General features: G+C 36.8%; 1 protein-coding gene across 1 annotated transcript in view; it reads left to right on the top strand.

Moving 5' to 3' along the window:
* Positions 1 to 6258: 6258 nt before the first annotated feature.
* The window catches only part of dnajc17 (DnaJ (Hsp40) homolog, subfamily C, member 17), an 88119-nt gene continuing 74724 nt past the window's right edge, over positions 6259 to 19653 (top strand). The window contains exon 1 of the mRNA XM_057858966.1: positions 6259 to 6455. Coding sequence (XP_057714949.1) covers positions 6375 to 6455 — 81 coding nt within the window. The 5' untranslated portion in view covers positions 6259 to 6374. The remainder of the gene's footprint in view (positions 6456 to 19653) is intronic.

Genomic DNA, 19653 nt, shown 5'->3' with positions numbered 1-19653 from the left:
AGTGAGATCATTTGCCGGATGACACTAAATGACATCTGCCGTAAGCATTCATTAATACTCATGACAGTGTCATGTCATAATTATGACGGTCTTGCACCCCAGCAATTCTGTCAGATAATGTTCAATTTCTCCCAGAAAATGATTGCAATTACAAATGCTTTGGTAGTAATATCTTCAATTATTTTGCTTGCAATGAAAAAAACACAAAAGAGAATGGAAAAAAAATTAAATCATTATCGTTTTACGCAAAACTCCAAAAATGGGACGGACAAAAGTATTGGCACCCTTTGAAAAATAATGTGATGCTTCTCTAATTTGTGTAATTAACAGTACCTGTTACTTACCTGTGGCACATAACAGGTGGTTGCAATCACTAAATCACACTTGCAGCCAGTTAAAATGGATTAAAGTTGACTCAACCTCTGTCCTGTGTCCTAGTGTGTACCACATTGAGCATGGAGGAAAGAAAGAAGACCAAAGAAATGTCTGAGGACTTGAGAAGCAAAATTGTGAGGAAGCATTGGCAATCTCAAGGCTACAAGTCCACCTCCAAAGACCTGAATGTTCCTGTGTCATCAATAAGTGTAAAGCCCATGCCAGTGTGGCTAACCTCCCTAGATGTGGACGGAAAAGAAAAATTGACAAGAGATTTCAACGAAAGAATTTGCGGATGGTAGATAAAGAACCTCGACTAACATCCAAACAAGTTCAAGATGTCCTGTAGTCCGAGGGTACAACAGTTTCAACCCGTATTATAAGTCTGAATTAAAAGGGACTCTATGGTAGGAAACACAGTAAGACCCCACTTCTGACCGAGAGAAATAAAAAAGCCAGGCTGAAGTTTGCCAAATCTTACCCGAGAAAGCCAAAAACGTTTTGGAAGAATGTGCTCTGGTCAGATGAGACAAAAGTAGAGCTTTTTGGGAAACGGCATCAACATAGAGTTAACAGGGAAAAAAACAATGCCTTCAAAGAAAAGAACACGGTCCCCACATTCAAACATGGCGGAGGTTCCCTGATGTTTTGGGGTTGCTTAGCTGCCTCTGGCACTGGACTGCTTGACTGCATGGCATTATGAAGTCTGAAGACTACCAACAAATTTTGCAGCATAATGTAGGGCCCAGTGTGAGAAAGCTGGATCTCCCTCAGAGGTCTTCCAGCAGGGCAATGACCCAAAACACACTTCAAAAAGCACTAGAAAATGGTTTGAGATAAAACACTGGAGACTTCTATTGTGGCCAACAGTGAGTCCAGACCTGAATCCCATAGAACACCTATGGAGAGATCTGAAAATGGCAGTTTGGAGAAGGCACCCTTCAAATCTCAGAGACGTGGAACAGTTGGCCACAGAAGAATGGTCTAAAATTCCAGCAGAGCATTGTAAGAAACTCATTGATGGATACCGGAAGCGGGTGTTTGCAGTTATTTTGTCTAGGCTGAGGGTGAGGGTGCCACTACTTTTGTCCGGCCCCTTTTTGGAGTTTTGTATAGAATGATAATGATTTATTATTTTTTTTCATTCTCTTTTGTGTTTTTCATTGCAAGCAAAATAAATTAAGATATTACTACCAAAGCATTTGTAATTGCGATCATTTTCTGGGAGAAATTGAGCATTATCTGACAGAATTGCAGGGGTGCCAATATTTTTGGCCAGCAGTGTAGTGTTACTAGTTAATATCTTTTTGTGTAAATATCCCATAATACAGGACAGCTACAGCTTATAGTTTGTTGCGCCTTATCTATAAACAAATGCCATTTTATTGTCAAATTTGCTGGGTGGCAGTTTATAGTCAGGTGCGGCTTATAGTCCGAAAATTACGGTAAAATCAGTTGACCACATTTTTAAAAATAGGTCTTTTTAAACATCAGGGTCGCAGGGCACATACAGACAAGCTAACTTTCACATTCAGAAATGGGTCATTCCAGGACACGAGGACAGTAAATATTTGGGCTATGAAATTCTTGAAAAAATATACTTCAAGTTTTCTAATTTTCATCAAGTTTAACTTGTAAAATATCAAAGGCTTGATTAGCTTATCTTACAGATCAATTGTACATCTTTTATAACATAATTTATCTGTTTTTTATGATACTTGGCATAATGACAACATCAGGAATGCAGCTAGCAGGGCTGCAAATCTGTAGTGAATACTAATGTAAACTTTCCCCGTAGTAGAAGCCAGTTGTTTAGTTAGCCGGTACTGCTGATTTAAGAGGACAAACTTACTTGATAAGTGAAGAAAAAAAACTCTTAATTCTGATTACATGCATAACATGGTTGCATGAGGTAGGTTGAGACATTCAATCAAGGTGAACCATGATATAAACGATATTATAAAATATGAAAAATAGAACTATCCATTCATTTAGAAAAGTAATGATGTTCAGTCCACTGTATCATGTAATTTACTGCCTTCTGATACTATTCTAACAAGGTTATGTTAACAATCTTATGGGAGACATTTTACGTGAATCATAATCATAGGAATACATGGAGAAACCGCACAAGCGGAAAGGACATGTAAATACCTTAGTTTCGAATCCAGAACCTCAGAACAAATGGTGCAGCAGGCAATTATGTTCTGATCAAAATCAGAATGTTGTTGGATTGGAATTTTTATGCGGCCTGCAGTAGTAGAAACTAGTGGATTAAAGATATTTTAGAATCTCTTAAAAGGAAAGTCACTGTCCTATTGTGTTGCTGAAGCCCGGTGTGTTATCACAATGTGTGTTTGCTCATCTAGAGGAACAAAAGGGCCATTATTTGAATCTCCTGATACACCATAAGCGTAGACAAATAGACGATAGCAGTCATACTGATTATTGCATTGTTTTATGATTTATCTGCAAACATTATTACCTTAACAGTTCCATTAAGTTGGCATAACAGTTCCACCCTATGTACACTTGGGACCGTGTAAGAAATTTACAGAATGAACAGTCAAGTAAATTAATTCTCTGGTAAAAACTAAATCAACAAAAATGCATGAAGATTTTACTCTCAGGGTGTTTCTCGTCTCAGTTATACAGTAAGATAATCATATAAGAGGCAGAGTGGGACATTTCCCTTTGTTTGGTGAATGCATGACCACCCAAGTTCTGGCATGCTTGCTGATTCAGATCAGGAGGTCTCCTGCTTGCGCAGGAAATGTTGCAATAATGGAATACAAGGGCAAGAAGAAGAGTCATCATTTGAAAAAAGTTCATCTCTGCATTTAAAAAAAAAAAATCATTTACGATTTTGAGTCACTGCCTCGTTTTTTTTCTCCCATTCCAAATCATGCATGCTCTTGCCCAAAGTCAGCTGGGACATTCCCTAACAAGTACAACTGGTGTAGAAAATAAAGACTGATGATTCATCACTACATTGTCTTCATCCTTTGATATTGTATTGTTAAATCATCCATTTATTTTTATACCGCATATATATTATTATATTACATTGCATTCAGAGGTGGGTAGTAATACATTACATTTACTCCATTACATTTACTAGAGGAACTTTTGGAGAAAAATGTAAATCTAAGAGTAATTTTACCAAGACATACTTTTTACTTTTACTTGAGTAGATTTGTGAAGAAGAAACTACCCTTACTTCGTTACTAGTCGTTACATTTTTCCTCTTGATTCTACATATTAGATTTTACTTCTTTTTTGTGTGTGCCAGAGACGCCAACAGTGGCTCAACCAATTTCATCAATGAAACGTCACAATAATAATCACATGACTCCATTATACCAATCACACTCAAGCTTGCCGTTCTAAGATCAAGCCAGCCAGTTCAATCATGTGGCATCTTTAAAACACTGTAAAAAATTAAGTATTTGACATAGAGCGCCGCCGTCAACCTGACTCGAAAGCGCAGATTTTAACCTCTCTCCCGAGTCTTTATTTGGCACCGATTGACCATGGAAAAACGGAGATATGATCCTTTTAGTTTCGTAATAGGGTATATATTTTCTCCACTAGAGGGCCCTCATGCTCTTTGGATGAATAATGCTGAATTTCTGTAGAATTTTTTTCTCTTGCTGGAATTCAATGTGTTTTTGTTGTTGTATTTCTTTGGCTTAATGTGGTTATGCAATATGTTGTAATACAGTATAACAATAACAGTTCATATAGAAAACTTAGTGCTGAGAAAAAAGTACCTTTGTTTATAAAAAAAAAAAATCACAACATCTTAAGCAGTTACTCACAATGTTACTCATTATTTGAGTATTCTTTTCACCAAATAATTTTTTTTACTTGTACTTGAGTACATTTTTTGGATGGCTACTTTTACTTTTACTTGAGTAATATTATTTTGAAGTAATTCTACTCTTACTTGAAGAAAAATTTTGGCTACTCTACCCATAGGCGGAGTTTGACTTTTGAGGCATGGGGGGCACAATATGTTGATGACCCCAAAACGCAGTGTCAGCAATAAAATTAACTCACGAGAATATGTAAAATAATAAGTTGACAATGAGCGTTTTTGGTTTCCCATCATTCTTGAAGGGAATTCTAAATCAGGCTGCTTAGGCAATACTTTTCGCCAAAATCGTCATCCATTCAATTTGGTACGCCCGCCGGTGTCGTGTCAATGTAGTTACCATAGTCAAAAATTGTAACCCCTGGGCGGAGCCATATGGAGGTAGATTTTGGTCTTTATTATTCCATAAAAAAACAACAACGTTATCTTCAATCAAAATATTCATTTTCAACCCCAAAAAAATCTGTAAAAAAACTGGGGAAAAAAATGCATGTGAAAGCTATTATTCTTTGACTCATTTTTATTTTATTTATTTTTGATTGAAGTCAAGTTTTTTTTTTTTTTTGTTCGAAGCAACTTTTTGAATGAAGTAATGTTGATTTGTGTTTGGGCCACATTTTGGCTAGGACATTTTTCTCTTTATTATTCAATCAAAAAATAGGTTGCTTCAAAAAATAAATAGATTTTCAAAAAGAAAAATCACTTAAATCAAAATAAAAGAAAATTTTTAATCATAGAAAAACGTTTTTGAATGGGAAAAAATATTTGAGATTGAAAAATTTGCATTTGAACACTTAATTTTTCATTGAAAAAGTTTTCTTTGATTGAACCAATTCTTTTTGTGTTTGGGCCATATTATGATTAGGACATTTGTGTCCAAATCATTCAATCCCCAAAAAAGTTATATATAAATGTATAAAAATTATACATTTTCAATCAAAGAAATAAATCATTAAAAAAAATTTCTAATATATAAATATTTTTTAAAAATTATATGCAAAGCAAATGACTGTCTAAGGTGCTCGAAAAATAATTTCGACCCATTATAAAAATGTTTTTTTGTTCATTTCATTCATTTGTTGCAGTTTTCTTGCTTTACAAATTTTATATAAATATAGGAAAGTCAATTACATGCAATGACACTTTTCGGCCACCAGGGGGTCCGCCCCCCCCCCTTAAAATCCGCTTATGACTCTACCCACCTCTGATTACATTACATTATATTATAGTTACGTTTACCTGTTTATTCAATACTTTCACAGATTTTTTTTTCTTTTCCTTTTTTACTGTACATATTTATTAATCGTTGAGCTGTTCAGTTCTTCTGTTTGCACTAACCATGTGAACTGGTATGTTTTTATTTCAATTTTGTAGTGGTTCTCGCACTGTAAAAATAAGGAATTCTAATTCTAGTCGTTGATGATGTACATTCAGTTCACTGCTAATATTTTAAGCAGATGTGGAACAATTATACACCCCCCAACCAAAATAGAAATTGAATTAATTGAATACTGTATAACAAATGGATTCTCAAATTACTATTAAAATGAAATACGTACATTCATTCATTGTAAAACTCATGTTAAGTACGCATGTGCTCACGTTTAATGTAATTTTATGCTTTGACCACTAGAGAGCCTCCCAGCACCAATTTCAATGACGCAAAAGGACATGTAATTTTTCCCCCCAAGGTTTTGAGACACTTTCTCATCCGAATGAATGATGAATGTTGTGGTGTATATTACGCACTTAAAAATATACTATGCACTCACTTTACACAAAACATTCAAGTTTCTCTTGCACCTAGTCAGGTACTTCCCCCAAAACGCATCTTTATTAAACACAATAGTTGATAAAGAATTAACTTTTTATCCTTCGTCCAGGGGTTGTGTAGGAAAAATTCAAATGAACACACTGATGCACATAAGGGGTTTTTAAAAAATACTGCAAATCGAGCCGACGCCGCAAAAGGGGAAACACTCATTTCCCAAAGTGCTTTGCGTGTCTAAAACGTCATTACGAAGCGCCAACTACAACACACACACAATAATTCCAGTTTGTCGTCGTTTTTGCAACTTTTGTTTATACTTTTACATTACTACGCAAACTAAGACGTGCAGAAATGTCTGGGAAGGCCAAAGATATCCTACAGCTGGACCTTTATGGCTTGCTTGGAATTGAAAACACTGCTACAGCGAAGGAGGTACGTACTGTATACGCTACCAAATTGGTGCGTGAGCTATGAGATAAAAATAGTGTTATTTGCGATGTATTTATCTGCTCATCAGAATGTATAATTATGCTTAGGTAAAGACACACCTAACTAGCATTTGGATATTTAATGTCGAAAAGATGGGAACTGCAAGTAGGGTGGCCATTTCCACAAAACCAAAAAGGAGGACACCGTGTGTTGGAACTTTAACAAAACATTAGAAGTAATCTTTTTGACTTATTTTTGATTGTTTTGTACAAGACTCACATGATCATTGATGACCAATTTTATATAATTAAAAAATTCCAAATACAAATCAAGTAAACGGATGAAATGTTAAATATCATTGTGCCCATTGATTAAATGATAAAGCCAATTGATTATTGTGATCCAAGTTAGAATAAATTACAGTGGATTCTAAATGTTTTAAGCCACATCTCAGTCAATATGTTTTTTAAATGCAATGTTCTGTAGATAATCTTTTATGACATGATCCTAATGTACTTTACATTTGACCCAAAAATTTGACCTGTGACATCATTTGTCAAGTAGTACTTGTAGCATTGTATGGCATCATCAGAACAACTTCATATTTCAGATATAAGTAATATCAGATATTTCATTTCCAATTCCCCTCCTTCAGTTTCCTCCCGGATTAATTGAGGTTGCAAATTTTAAAAACCCTGTACAAATATCTAGTACGATCTCATCAATTGCCACGTTTACATGGAGCCAAATATTCCAATTACAATCGGAATATTTGTTCAAACCGAATAAATGTGTTCCATATAAACACCTCATTCGGAATGAACAGGCCCAAACCGAATGGAATTTCATTCCGATTCACAGGGGTGGAATATTCCTTTTCCCAAACCGATTAGAAGTAAAATTATATCATGTAAACATGGAAGCGGAATGGTGTCTGGTTGCGTTCTTTCTGCACATGCTCCGTACTGACGTGGTGACGTCACTTTGTGACGTAAATAACGTAACTTGCAACATGGCTTCCAAGCACAGCGCACCTAATTGGAGTCCGGCGGAAAGATTGTATTTAATTCAAACTTTAAAAGAATTGAATATAATTGCTCGCTTAGACGGGCGTAAAACGAGGAACAGTGAACTATTTAAAAAAGTTCACGAGAGGTTACACGAAGCCGGAATAGACCGGAGTGTTGACCAGATTAGAAACCGGTGGAAAACCGGCTACTACAAGGCAAAAGAGCAAAACAGCAGAAGTGGATACGACCCCACAAACACAACAAGTGGGTTAAAGTTAAAACAGCAGCACTCTGACGATCGATCTCCATGTTTTGCAACGTGACGCTTTGTTTTGATTAATCTGCGCATGTCAGACGGCAGTTGTCAAACGTCCTTTCGGAATAAAGGCAGACACATGTAAACGCTGGATCGGAATAGATGAAGTGACATGTAAACAGCTGATCGGAAATTTCCATTCGGAATGATTTGAATCGGTATGAATAAAAGTCAGCATGTAAACGTGGCTTATACGTTGTAACCTACCAGAGATCATATTACTCAAAATTTTAAAAACCTTTAATCTCGTAATAGCTCTCGCCGCTTGAATTCTGACATTTGATAAGGGGCGCATTTGTGCAACTTCATGCTCTGGAAGTTCTTCACAGCCATGTGATAACGCAGGAATGGCTAAAGTAATTCCTAGAGGCAAACAATTGTGGTCCATGAGATCTGGCCACTAGATGCTGGCATCACACTTCTGCAAATGAATATTTTCCAGATTGTTGAGATCCTCTCCTGTTTGCTTAAGTAGATTCAGCAGCACAACTGTTAACCTTCGAGGTCTTGACTGTGTTTGGTGCGAGACATCTTCGTTTGGGCGGAGCAGAGACGGATGTCTCTATCTCCTGTGTAAAGAGACAGAAGAAAAAAAATGACATTCTTAGTTTGGAAATGCCCTTTCTTGCTTCTTGCCCATCCCATATTGTTTTATAATGTTCCACTGCCCGAGATGGGAGTATGTCAGGAAAAGGAATACAATTTAAGAAAATCTTGCACGTGTGATGGCCTTCCTCCTTTAATCCGCGGCCGTCTGCTTCTTTTCGGCAGCCAAAATACTCCCACACAATCGATTTAGATTTTTTTGTTGGAGGAAAAAGCTCACGACCTACAGCCATTGTTTCAAGTCTAGTCTACAGTAGGGCTGTCCCAAACGACTAATTTCCTCCCGATTAGTCAGCCGACTATTTTTACGATTAGTCGACTAATCTAATAATTTTTTTTTTTTTTTTTTTTTAACTAATTTTATAATGACATTTTTGTTGAAGCTTATTAATTCACAAAAACATTTTGGAATACCTAAATTCTTTATTAATGTATAAATAACATAAATATCAATAATAAATCTCAAACAATGAGGTCAAATGCTGCTGGCATTAACTAGTCCAAAAAGATGCAAACGGAAACATTGTGACTTCCTTTTTAACAGGAGTCAAAACAATTCTTGCTCTTTTTGTGGTAGGTCTATATTTTTATAGATGTTAAAATTAATTGCATTGGGCCTCATGTCCCAGACAATCATTTTCAGAATAATTTGTGTGAGTTCAGATGCTCTTTCTGGTGTGCATTCCGCATTTTTTGGGGAGGGGAAAAAACTGTTCAACTTTTGTTTGTTTTAACCTGAAAATAGATAAAGCAGAGGGCACACTGAAATATTACCACAATTATTTTGAATGAAAGTCACACATAATCATAGTAACAAAAGTTAAATATATAGTATTAATTTTATAGTATACTACTATATGTATATACTAGGGCTGTCAAAATTATCGCGTTAACGGGCGTTAATTTTTTAAATTAATCACGTTAAAATATTTGACGCAATTAACGCAGATGTCCCGCTTAGACAGATTTAAATGACAGTACACTGAAACGTTCACTTGTTGTTATGGAGTTTTGCCGCCCTCTGCTGGCGCTTGGGTGAATGACCATCTCGCATATTGCCTCAAACAGATTACATCATATGAGGCCGTTTATGGACATTAAGAGTGAAGAGAATGCCACCGGCCGCTTGGGGGCAGTGCCGTTCCATACTCATGTTATTTCTTCTAGACGTGGGAGAATTTGTAGTTGTGAGACGTTTATGCTGTATTCACAATGCAATGCAAATTGCTATTTGTACTCCACACATATTTCGGTAAGTTTTCTTTCTTTTAGTGGCAATTATGTGTCTCTTGTTGTATTTTGGGTAAGATATATACAAATATATGTTATGCAGTAGAGGCGAGTGGACACAGGCATTTTTTGGACCGCACCGTTTATTGGCAACTCCTTCACAACAAACGTACAGTGGGGAGAACAAGTATTTGATACACTGCCAAAGGCAAAACCCACTGGCAGTGTATCAAATACTTGTTCTCTCCACTGTAAGTATCGTTTAGTGAAAGCACAACAAAAATAATATTCCTATCTCTCCCCAAAAAAATAATGTTCACAAAAAGAAAAGCACTTCAGTCTATAGTAATGAGGCCCTATTCTGACACAGTTAAACAACAATGAAAAATAAACTGTCATTCCATATCAAAATAGCTATGCAAAATACACGTAAAACTTAAGACTTTGGTCACTCTATTTTTATTATTGTTATTTTTATTCCTCTTATTATTATATTAACTCTACTTTTGATTGAACATTTTACAAATTTTATTAAAACGAAAACATGAAGAGGGGTTTTAATATAAAATTACTATAACTTGTAACTATAACATTTATCGTTTAAGAACTACAAGTCTTTCTATCGTTGGATCACTTTAACAGAAAGAATGTTAATGCCATTTGTGGATTTATTGTTACAATAAACAAATACAGTACTTATGTACAGTATGTTGTATGTATATATCCGTCATGTGTCTTTCCATTCCAACAATAATTTACAGAAAAATATGGCATATTTTAGAGATGGTTTGAATTGCGATTAATTGCGATTAATTATGATTAATTAATTTTTAAGCTGTAATTAACTCGATTAAAAATTTTAATCGTTTGACAGCCCTAGTATATACACAATAATACTTTATAATATAAATAGGGCTGTCCCAAACGACTAATTTTCTCCCGATTAGTCAGCCGACTATTTTTACGATTAGTCGACTAATCTAATAATTAAAAAAAAAAATTTGTTTTGTTTTCTAATTTAGCAATGAAATTTTTGTTGACGCTTATCAATTCACAAAAAACATATTGGAACACTTAAATTATTTATTCAAGTACAAATAAACACGTAAATAACAATAATAAATCACAAATAATCAATGAGTTGAAATGCTGATAGAATTAACTAGTGTAGCATCTTGATTGAAAAGATGGTCTCTTAAACTGATGGTTTACAACTTTTATTCCATCCTTGATGTAATCACACTGTAAAAGCTATGGTGCACACAAATAAAACAACACAATTAGAAATTAACGAAAACTTTTCACCTTTTTCCTTTTAAGCCTTATTTATATATCAATGAATTGCCTATATGAATTGCCTTTACCTTAATTTATTACCTTATCATTGACAATCTCTCCCTTAAGTGCAATCACTGTATATACTGTATATATTTATGACCTTTTAACTAGAGCTGGGAATCTTTGGGCACCTAACGATTCGATTACGATTACGATTCAGATGGTCCGATTCTATTCTAAAATGATTATTGATGCACCCCCCCCTTTTTTATTTTTTATTTTTTTTATTTTATTTTTTTTAATATTTTGTACATTTGTTCCAAAATTGTTCAAAAATACTCTCAGGCTAAACCAAACTACTATTTCAGTATCAAGTTAACATATAGCAGTAAACAAATATACAAAAATAACAGTAAATAAAAAACTCCAGTCCCCATTTTGTATCAGCAGCTTTAAACTACATTCAATTAATTTAATGTTGTGAATCAACCGTTAAAGTTGTTAAAATTGCTCCCGTTAATCCATAATTTCCCTTTTGTCAACTTTCGACATGTGAAAGTTTTAAAACTATTTTAAAGATAGATTCAAGTCAATATTTTACCGATTTAGGAGTATTTTAGATAAAAAGTTAATTAGGTTTGCTTGGAAGGTTCGCTACAACAGCCTTGCAGAGAAGTGTACTGCTTTAAGATGGCGGCCGTTTACTACGTCTGCATCTAGCTTTTTGTAGATGTGCTGCAAACGCTACCGCTACCGTAGTGCATCTAGTCTTATATAAATGATATCTACCGTAACATTATGTGGATGACGTACTTTTGTAGCAGCTTCAGGTATGTTGTTGTGTTTTTTTTATCTCGTGGCATGAGTTGAGCTCGAGCCGTGAGTTGAGCGTTGGCATTACCCGAGGGGCCGGGTAATGAGAAGCATGATGTTTAGCTACTCTCGCTCCGTTGCTCATTGACCGCGCGGCGCGCTGAGTGTGTTGTACTTCCGCTTTACTTGGCATATTTCAATAATCGGAATTTGGATGTTTGTGAATCGTTCTCGAATCTTCCACGGCCGAATCGCGAATAATCTAAGAATCGGAAATTTTGCACACCTCTACTTTTAACCTTATATAATTTTCTATACTATAAAATAAACCATAACATGAAATAAACCTTTCAGTTAGCATTAAGAACAATACTAATAGCGCTTACAGGCCCATTGTCAATGAAACATTATTATTTAGTAAGGCGACAGCACCCTCTGGTGTACAAAAAATGAAAAAAAATTACAAACTGGGTTACGGCGCTTGAGGTGTTTATTCACGGCCGACGTTTAGCCAAGCTTGGCATTGAAGAGACAGGACGGAAGAGTGTACGCTCCTTTGTTTCTTTGAAATAAGTCAATGTTTTGGACACTCTGGTGCGGTTTTTTGGCTTTGTGCCGCTTTCCCCGCTTGCATACAGAGCATCCGACATTCTGAACTTTCCGTGCATATATTTTTTTAACCCTTCATTAACCGTCGACGGGATGTTGTGCTCGTCGACGAATTTACGTCATCGATGACGTCGACTATGTCGACTAGTCGGGACAGCTCTAAATATAAAGTAACTAACATTAGTGCAGTCATGGATTACAGTAAGCAGGCCAGTGCTGTTTCCATATATATTTTTATTATATTATGTATTTACAGGATATACTGCATATATTTTTATCCCCCAAGAGGGAGCTTCCATGATCCTAATAAATTTAATAACAATTAAATAAAATATTATATAATTATACTGTATATATATATGTATGTATGTATGTATGTATGTATATAAAATATTAATTATATTATTAAATAAAAATGCACGTTGATAACGACGCACATAAAGACAACTTCAGTTAAAAAAAAAAAAAATCGTTAGAAAGTTGTATGGACTTACAATCCGCTAGTTTGTTGTTTCTTGTTGTCTTCCAAAATTACACGTGGGTGACGGCGCAGTGTTCAGTCTTAGCCGACGTGCTACCGTGGTATGCGAGCTCAGTTTCGCAAAGAGTACACACAGTGGCATCCTCCATATTTTCCTTGGAATAATTCCTTGCTCTGGCTTTTCTGGTCCACTTTTTTGGCTTTATGCCGCTTTCACCAATTCTGCCCTTCTTGGTAATTGGCGGTGTTCAACTCCTCGCCGTAGTTACAGTTGTGGTCAAAAGTTTACATACACTTGTGAAGAACATAATGTCATGGCTCTCTTGAGTTTCCAGTTATTTCTACAACTCTGATTTTTCTCTGATAGAGTGATTGGAACAGATACTTCTTTGTCACAAAAAACATTCATGAAGTTTGGTTCTTTTATGACTTTATTATGGGTGAACAGAAAAAAGTGATCAAATCTGCTGGGTCAAAAATATACATACAGCAGCGCTAATATTTGGTAACATGTCCCTTGGCCATTTTCACTTCAATTAGGCGCTTTTGGTAGCCATCCACAAGCTTCTGGCAAGCTTCTGGTTGAATCTTTGACCACTCCTCTTGACAGAATTGGTGCAGTTCAGTTAAATTTGATGGCTTTCTGACATGGAGTTGTTTCTTCAGCATTGTCCACAAGTTCTCAATGGGGTTTAAGTCAGGACTTTGGGAAGGCCATTCGAAAATCTTAATTCTAGCCTGATTTAGCCATTCCATTACCACTTTTGATGTGTGTTTGGGGTCATTGTCCTGTTGGAACACCCAACTGCGGCCAAGACCCAATCTTCGGGCTGATGACGTTAGGTTATCTTGAAGAATTTGAAGGTAATCTTCCTTCTTCATTATCCCATTTACTCTCTGTAAAGCACGGATTCCATTGGCAGCAAAACAGCCCCACAGCATAATACTACCACCACTGTGCTTGACGGTAGGCATGGTGTACTTGGGGTTAAAGGCCTCACCTTTTCTCCTCCAAACATATTGCTGGGCATTGTGGCCAAACAGCTCGATTTTTGTTTCGTCTGACCACAGAACTTTCCTCCAGAAGGTCTTATCTTTGTCCATGTGATCAGCAGCAAACTTCAGTCGAGCCTTAAGGTGCCGCTTTTGGAGCAAGGGCTTCCTTCTTGCACGGCAGCCTCTCAGTCCATGGAGATGCAAAACACGCTTGACTGTGGACACTGACACCTGTGTTCCAGCAGCTTCTAATTCTTGGCAGATCTGCTTTTTGGTGATTCTCGGTTGAATCTTCACCCTCCTGACCAATTTTCTCTCAGCAGCAGGTGATAGCTTGCATTTTCTTCCTGATCGTGGCAGTGACAAAACAGTGCCATGCACTTTATACTTACAAACAATTGTTTGCACTGTTGCTCTTGGGACCTGCAGCTGCTTTGAAATGGCTCCAAGTGACTTTCCTGACTTGTTCAAGTCAATGATTGTTCAAGTCAATAATCACTCACAAGAAATTGCTAATTCGTGTTGCTGTATGTATATTTTTGACCCAGCAGATCTGATCACTTTTGCTGTTAACCCATAATAAAGTCATAAAAGAACCAAACTTCATGAATGTTTTTTGTTACAAAGAAGTATCTGTTCCAACCACTCTATCGGAGAAAAATCGGAGTTGTAGAAATAACTGGAAACTCAAGAGAGCGATGACATTATGTTCTTCACAAGTGTATGTAAACTTTTGACCACAACTGTAGGAGTGAACCGGCGATTCACTTGGCTCGTTGTCGTCGGTTCGTCCGATTTCCTCCTCAGGAAGGCGGCGGTGTGCATAAAAACCCCAAGAGGTGTCTGATGGCTTTTTATGGATACTTTTATTGACCAAAACAAAAACGTGGGAAATGCACCCATTTAACTCCGCGCTACCCGTGCACTTTCCCAACTCTCACCTAATTCGCTTCCTCTCTCTCGCTCGCCCACTTTCTTGCTCTTCGCTCAATCTGACAATGCCAGTCACATTGAGAATAACAGCGGCCGGCTTGAGGGTGCCGGTAACAACCGCTTGCATCGCGAGCGCCCGCCCTTCGTAACTTTATCAGCATGTAATGTTTTTAACCCGTCATTACCCGTCGACGGTATGTTTTGCCCGTCGACGCATTTACGTCATCGATGACGTCGACAACGTCGACTAGTCATGACAGCTCTAGTAGTCTACAGCACAAAGTAGGGTCACTGATAGACATAGCAAAAACCGGAGGGGGAAAGGTGAGCGCTCCCGCTCCATTTCTCGCTGCGTTTTAGGGACATAAAAAAATAGCTAATACCGTACTACGGTATGACGTAAATTTTTATTGGTTTTGAAACCGTGCCTTTTTAATACAATGGTAAACCTTGAAACCAGTAACTGGCACATGCCTATTGTATACAGTACTGTAGGACTAACATTCTGTGAGGATAGTTCCAAAACATGCCACAAGAGGGCGTAGGAGTTTGGAATCACCAAAGGTGATACAGTATAATGCTGCCAAAATGCAGTTTTCACAAGTGCCTACTTAGGGCATTTAGTGAGGGACGTGTTGTGTTCTTTCAGGTTCAATTCCAAAAAGGATGACTAATTAGTGTCCTGTTTGAGGCAGTGCATGATGCAGGATTAGGCATCTAAATGAAGGATTAGCCTGCATAATGGGGGATGTATGGCCACCCTAACTACAACTCATGGGGAATGCAATGGCTATTTCATATCTGAAAGCAGGGAATGCAGTCAGTGTTCCATTTTGTCTTTATAGGTTTGTTTTGTGCCAGGCGTTTATTGCAAGTAATTCTGAAAGAAAGTAGATTATTAAAATAATATTAAAAAAAAAAAAAAAAAAAACATGAATAATTGATATGTATCACGTGTGGTTCTTGCAAAACGCCGCTAGATGGTAATAGCGCACAAGTTTTAGTTGTTTCCAAAAACTTTACCAGGAAACAAGCGACATAAGTGGATTTAAATATAGATATCAAATGTGTATTTGTGGCTGAATTAACACTTTATTTATTTATTTATTCATTTATTTATTATAACTTATAGGAATGAATTGCATTTTGGCCAAAATTATCTCAGATAACTTTTGCTGTTTTTCCCTCTCCCTTTTATTTCTCAATCCAAAGTGGCTGGCTTAAATTTACATGTAATAAGAAGCAAAATCAACATTGCTGCCAAAAGGGAAGAAGTCCATTTCCTAATTGGAAAAAGTCTTATCATTTCTAAAATATTACATTGCAAGAAATTAGTGGTTGTTTTGGGGCCAGAATTGACATTCTAAAATATAGTGAGCTGGTTTTGTGAGGTCTGTTGATTGCTATGAGGGATGTGACATTTTTGTGGCAGTACATTTAGTCTTCGGAGTCCTCAATGAAGACAGATGTCAGCTGATGGGCAGTTGTTTGGCCTTCTGCTCGACCACTGCTATCTGTCATGTTGTTTATCACAAAGAAGAGAAGCGACTCATCCCAGATCCTATTTCTGTGGGCTTTTTCGTGGCTTGTAAAACTATTGCATTGACATGCAAGACTTGCATTCTTCATCTTCTGCTTCCACGTTATTGTCGCTTCTGTCAACTGATCTTTGGGAGCTGGCACGTTAAAGTCTGTTCAACTGCCAATTTTTTCGAAAAATGAGACTCTAAAATAATAATTTTAAAATGTTTTCAACTAACAATGTGACCTTTTACCTAAACAACCACAGTGAAAAACTAATCCTTTTGAAAGGGCAAGTAAAAATAAGCAGCTTAGCCTAATTTGTATGGGAGTCGGCACACACCTGCCACCATTCAAAGTTTCTCTGATTAACCCCAAATACATATGAGTTGTTCTAGTGGGCTTGACTTGATTATTTCTACCTATATATAAATGGAACTTTGTGTATGTGTGTCTGTGTGTATTCCTTCCCTATGGACTCCGAAACGGCTGAGTGGATTTCGACGAAAGTTTACATACCTGTAGTTGTTCTTAGGGTTGTCCGATAATAATGGGTAGCCGATAAAATTGGCCCTTTGAAGTATTTAAAAATGATATCGAATAATATCGACATTGGTTTCTCATTATGGATTTTGGGTCAAAATGCATGTTGCCTTCAAAGTTATTGTAGAAGCCTTCTGCCTTTCTACAAGGCTCAAAACGATTGGCTCAGCAGTTATTCTTATTGACCGTTACATGTCTCTAAATTAAGATGCTTGGGATTGGGCTTGTGAGCAGATCGTTTGCATTCATGGTGCAAAAATTAAATGAATAATAAATTATTGGAAAAACAATGAATTTTAAACTCACCAGAAATAAACAGTAAATAAGTTTATTGACTACTTACATATAACTACTGCGTCACCAGAAAGAAAAGTCAGTAAGAAAACTAGAAAAGTAATAAAAAAGTAACTAAAGCCCAGCAAAATGCATCTTGAGAATTGTCATTGCATTGGCATATCCTATGATTGCATGACTTTATTTGTAATGCTTTGATCGCCCCCTACTGGCTGGTTGGGGGTAACTACTGGAAACGTCATTTAATTGTGAAGGATTCCTTTTACAGTGGTATGAAAAAGGTATCTGAACCTTTTGTAATTTCTCACATTGCTGCATAAAATCTTTTTCAAAATCACACAGATGAAAAAACAGTGTCTGCTTTAATTAGAACCACCCAAACATTTATAGGTTTTCATATTTTAATGAGGATAGCAAGCAAACAAAGACAGAAGGGGGGAAAATAAGTAAGTGAACCCTCTGCCTAAGGAGACTTTAAGTGCAATTTAAACCAATTTTTACCAAACAATTTAAGTCAGGTGTGTGCCCAGTCACTGATGAGTGGTTTAAAGGTGCTCTGCCCACTATAAAACACACACCTGGGAAGAATTGTCTTGATGAGAAGCATTGTCTGATGTGCATCATGGCTCGATCAAAATAACTGTCTGAAGACCTGCGATCAAGGATTGTTTATTTGTATAATGCTGGAAAAGGATACAAAACCATCTCTAAAAGTTTGGATGTTCATCAATCGACAGTCAGAGAAGTTGTCTACAAATGGAGAGAGTTTTACACTGTTGCTTCTCTCCCAACGAGTGGCCGTCCACCAAAGATGACGCCAAGAGATCAGCACCGAATACTCAGAGAGGTAAAAAAGAACCCTGGAGTGTCTGGTGAAGACTTACAGAAATCACTGGCACAGTCCAATATCTCAGTGCACACATCAACTATATGTAAAAGTATGGCCAAGAATGGTGTTCATGGGAGGACTTCACGGAGGAAGCCACTGCTACCTAAAACAAACATTGTTGCTCGTTTAATGTTCCCAAAACGGCAGTTGGACACTCCACATAAGTTTTGGCAAAATATTTTGTGGACTGATGAAACCAAAGTTGAATTGTTTGGGAGTAACACACAACGTCATGTGTGGAGGAAAAATGGAACAGCTCATCAACATCAACACCTCATCCCCACCGTGAAGCATGGTGGTGGGAGCATCATTATTTGGGGCTGTTTTGCTGCCTCAGGGCCTGGACAACTATTCATTAATGGAAGAATGAATTCAAAAGTTTATCCGGATGTTTTACAGTAAAACCTGAGACCGTCTGTCAGACAGTTAAAGCTAAAAAGAGGATGAATATTGCAACAAGTATTCTTTTACAAATATTTTGAGTTGTACAGAACATGGGTCACATTAATGATGTGGAACGTAGGGATGTCCCGATCGCATGTTTTTGCACCTGAGTCCAAGTCACCTGAATTTAAGAATCTGCTGATACAGAGTCCCGATCTGATACTGAAAATAAAAACATTTTTTTGGGGTTATTCGAACAAAAGTTCCAAACATGTTGCAGTACTGTAATGTTTACAGTACTTCCTCTTCCGCTTTTTCCAGGAGGGTTGCAGAATACAAAACATGTATTTTTGTATCTTTTGGCAATGCCATTGTATTTCTGGAATATTTTCTTTGTTTTTAGCCCTTAAAAAGTAAAAAAATATATAAATTAGGCCTGAATTGTATTGGAAAAAAATTAACATTGCTATAGATATTGCCAAGGCTCCAGACTTACTTTTTCATTGGTTACCCTCGTGCGCCTAACTTTTTTCATTGCATCACCTTTAACGGCATACTTTTAATCACTCTCCATAACGTTCATATAATTCATATGAATGAGTCCACTCAAATTTCTCATGCTTTAACACTTACGCCTCCGAGAACAGCCTCTAGACAACGAAGATTGACTAAATGATGATTGACATTTTTGCACCTTTGATCGTAGAGCTACAGAACCTTCACTCGCCAGATCAAAGCTACAAACCTGTCAATCATTGTTAACTTTAGCAAACCCCAGCTGCACTGCTGACCAAGAGAAGCAGCAGAAGGCAGAGTGAGAGTCTGTACGAGCATGAAGCAGAAAAACAAATGTTTTTTAGATAAAATACCTGATCTTTTTCACCTGATTCCAATAGTCTGAAAAATGGCGGCATCGGCCCGATTTCTGATAGAAAGTTTCTTAATTCACCGTAGGGCTGGGCGATGATGGCCTTAAGCACGTATCGCGGTAAATTGAGCAGCTTTACCTCGATAACGATAATTGACGATAAATTCGCCCAAGCGGACTGTTATATAATTTGAAAATCTGAATCAATGCATGAAATACAGATTAACCGTTTCTTGTTGATTTATTTACCAGCTTTTAATTTAATATGTTTAACAATCGTACATGCAGTCTAAACATTAAAGTGCTTGTGACACGAAAAAGCATGTTTATTTCATAATACACGCGGTATTTTATGCTCCTGAATGATATGGACCGCTTGGATGTGTGTGGAAGCGATCGCTATATTTATTTAGTTTTTTGAATCCCGCGC

Source organism: Corythoichthys intestinalis, chromosome 15, assembly GCF_030265065.1.
Source record: "Corythoichthys intestinalis isolate RoL2023-P3 chromosome 15, ASM3026506v1, whole genome shotgun sequence".
Taxonomy (NCBI): domain Eukaryota; kingdom Metazoa; phylum Chordata; class Actinopteri; order Syngnathiformes; family Syngnathidae; genus Corythoichthys; species Corythoichthys intestinalis.
The sequence above is the reverse complement of the archived record's forward strand: the minus strand, read 5'-3'. Positions and strand labels throughout refer to the sequence as shown.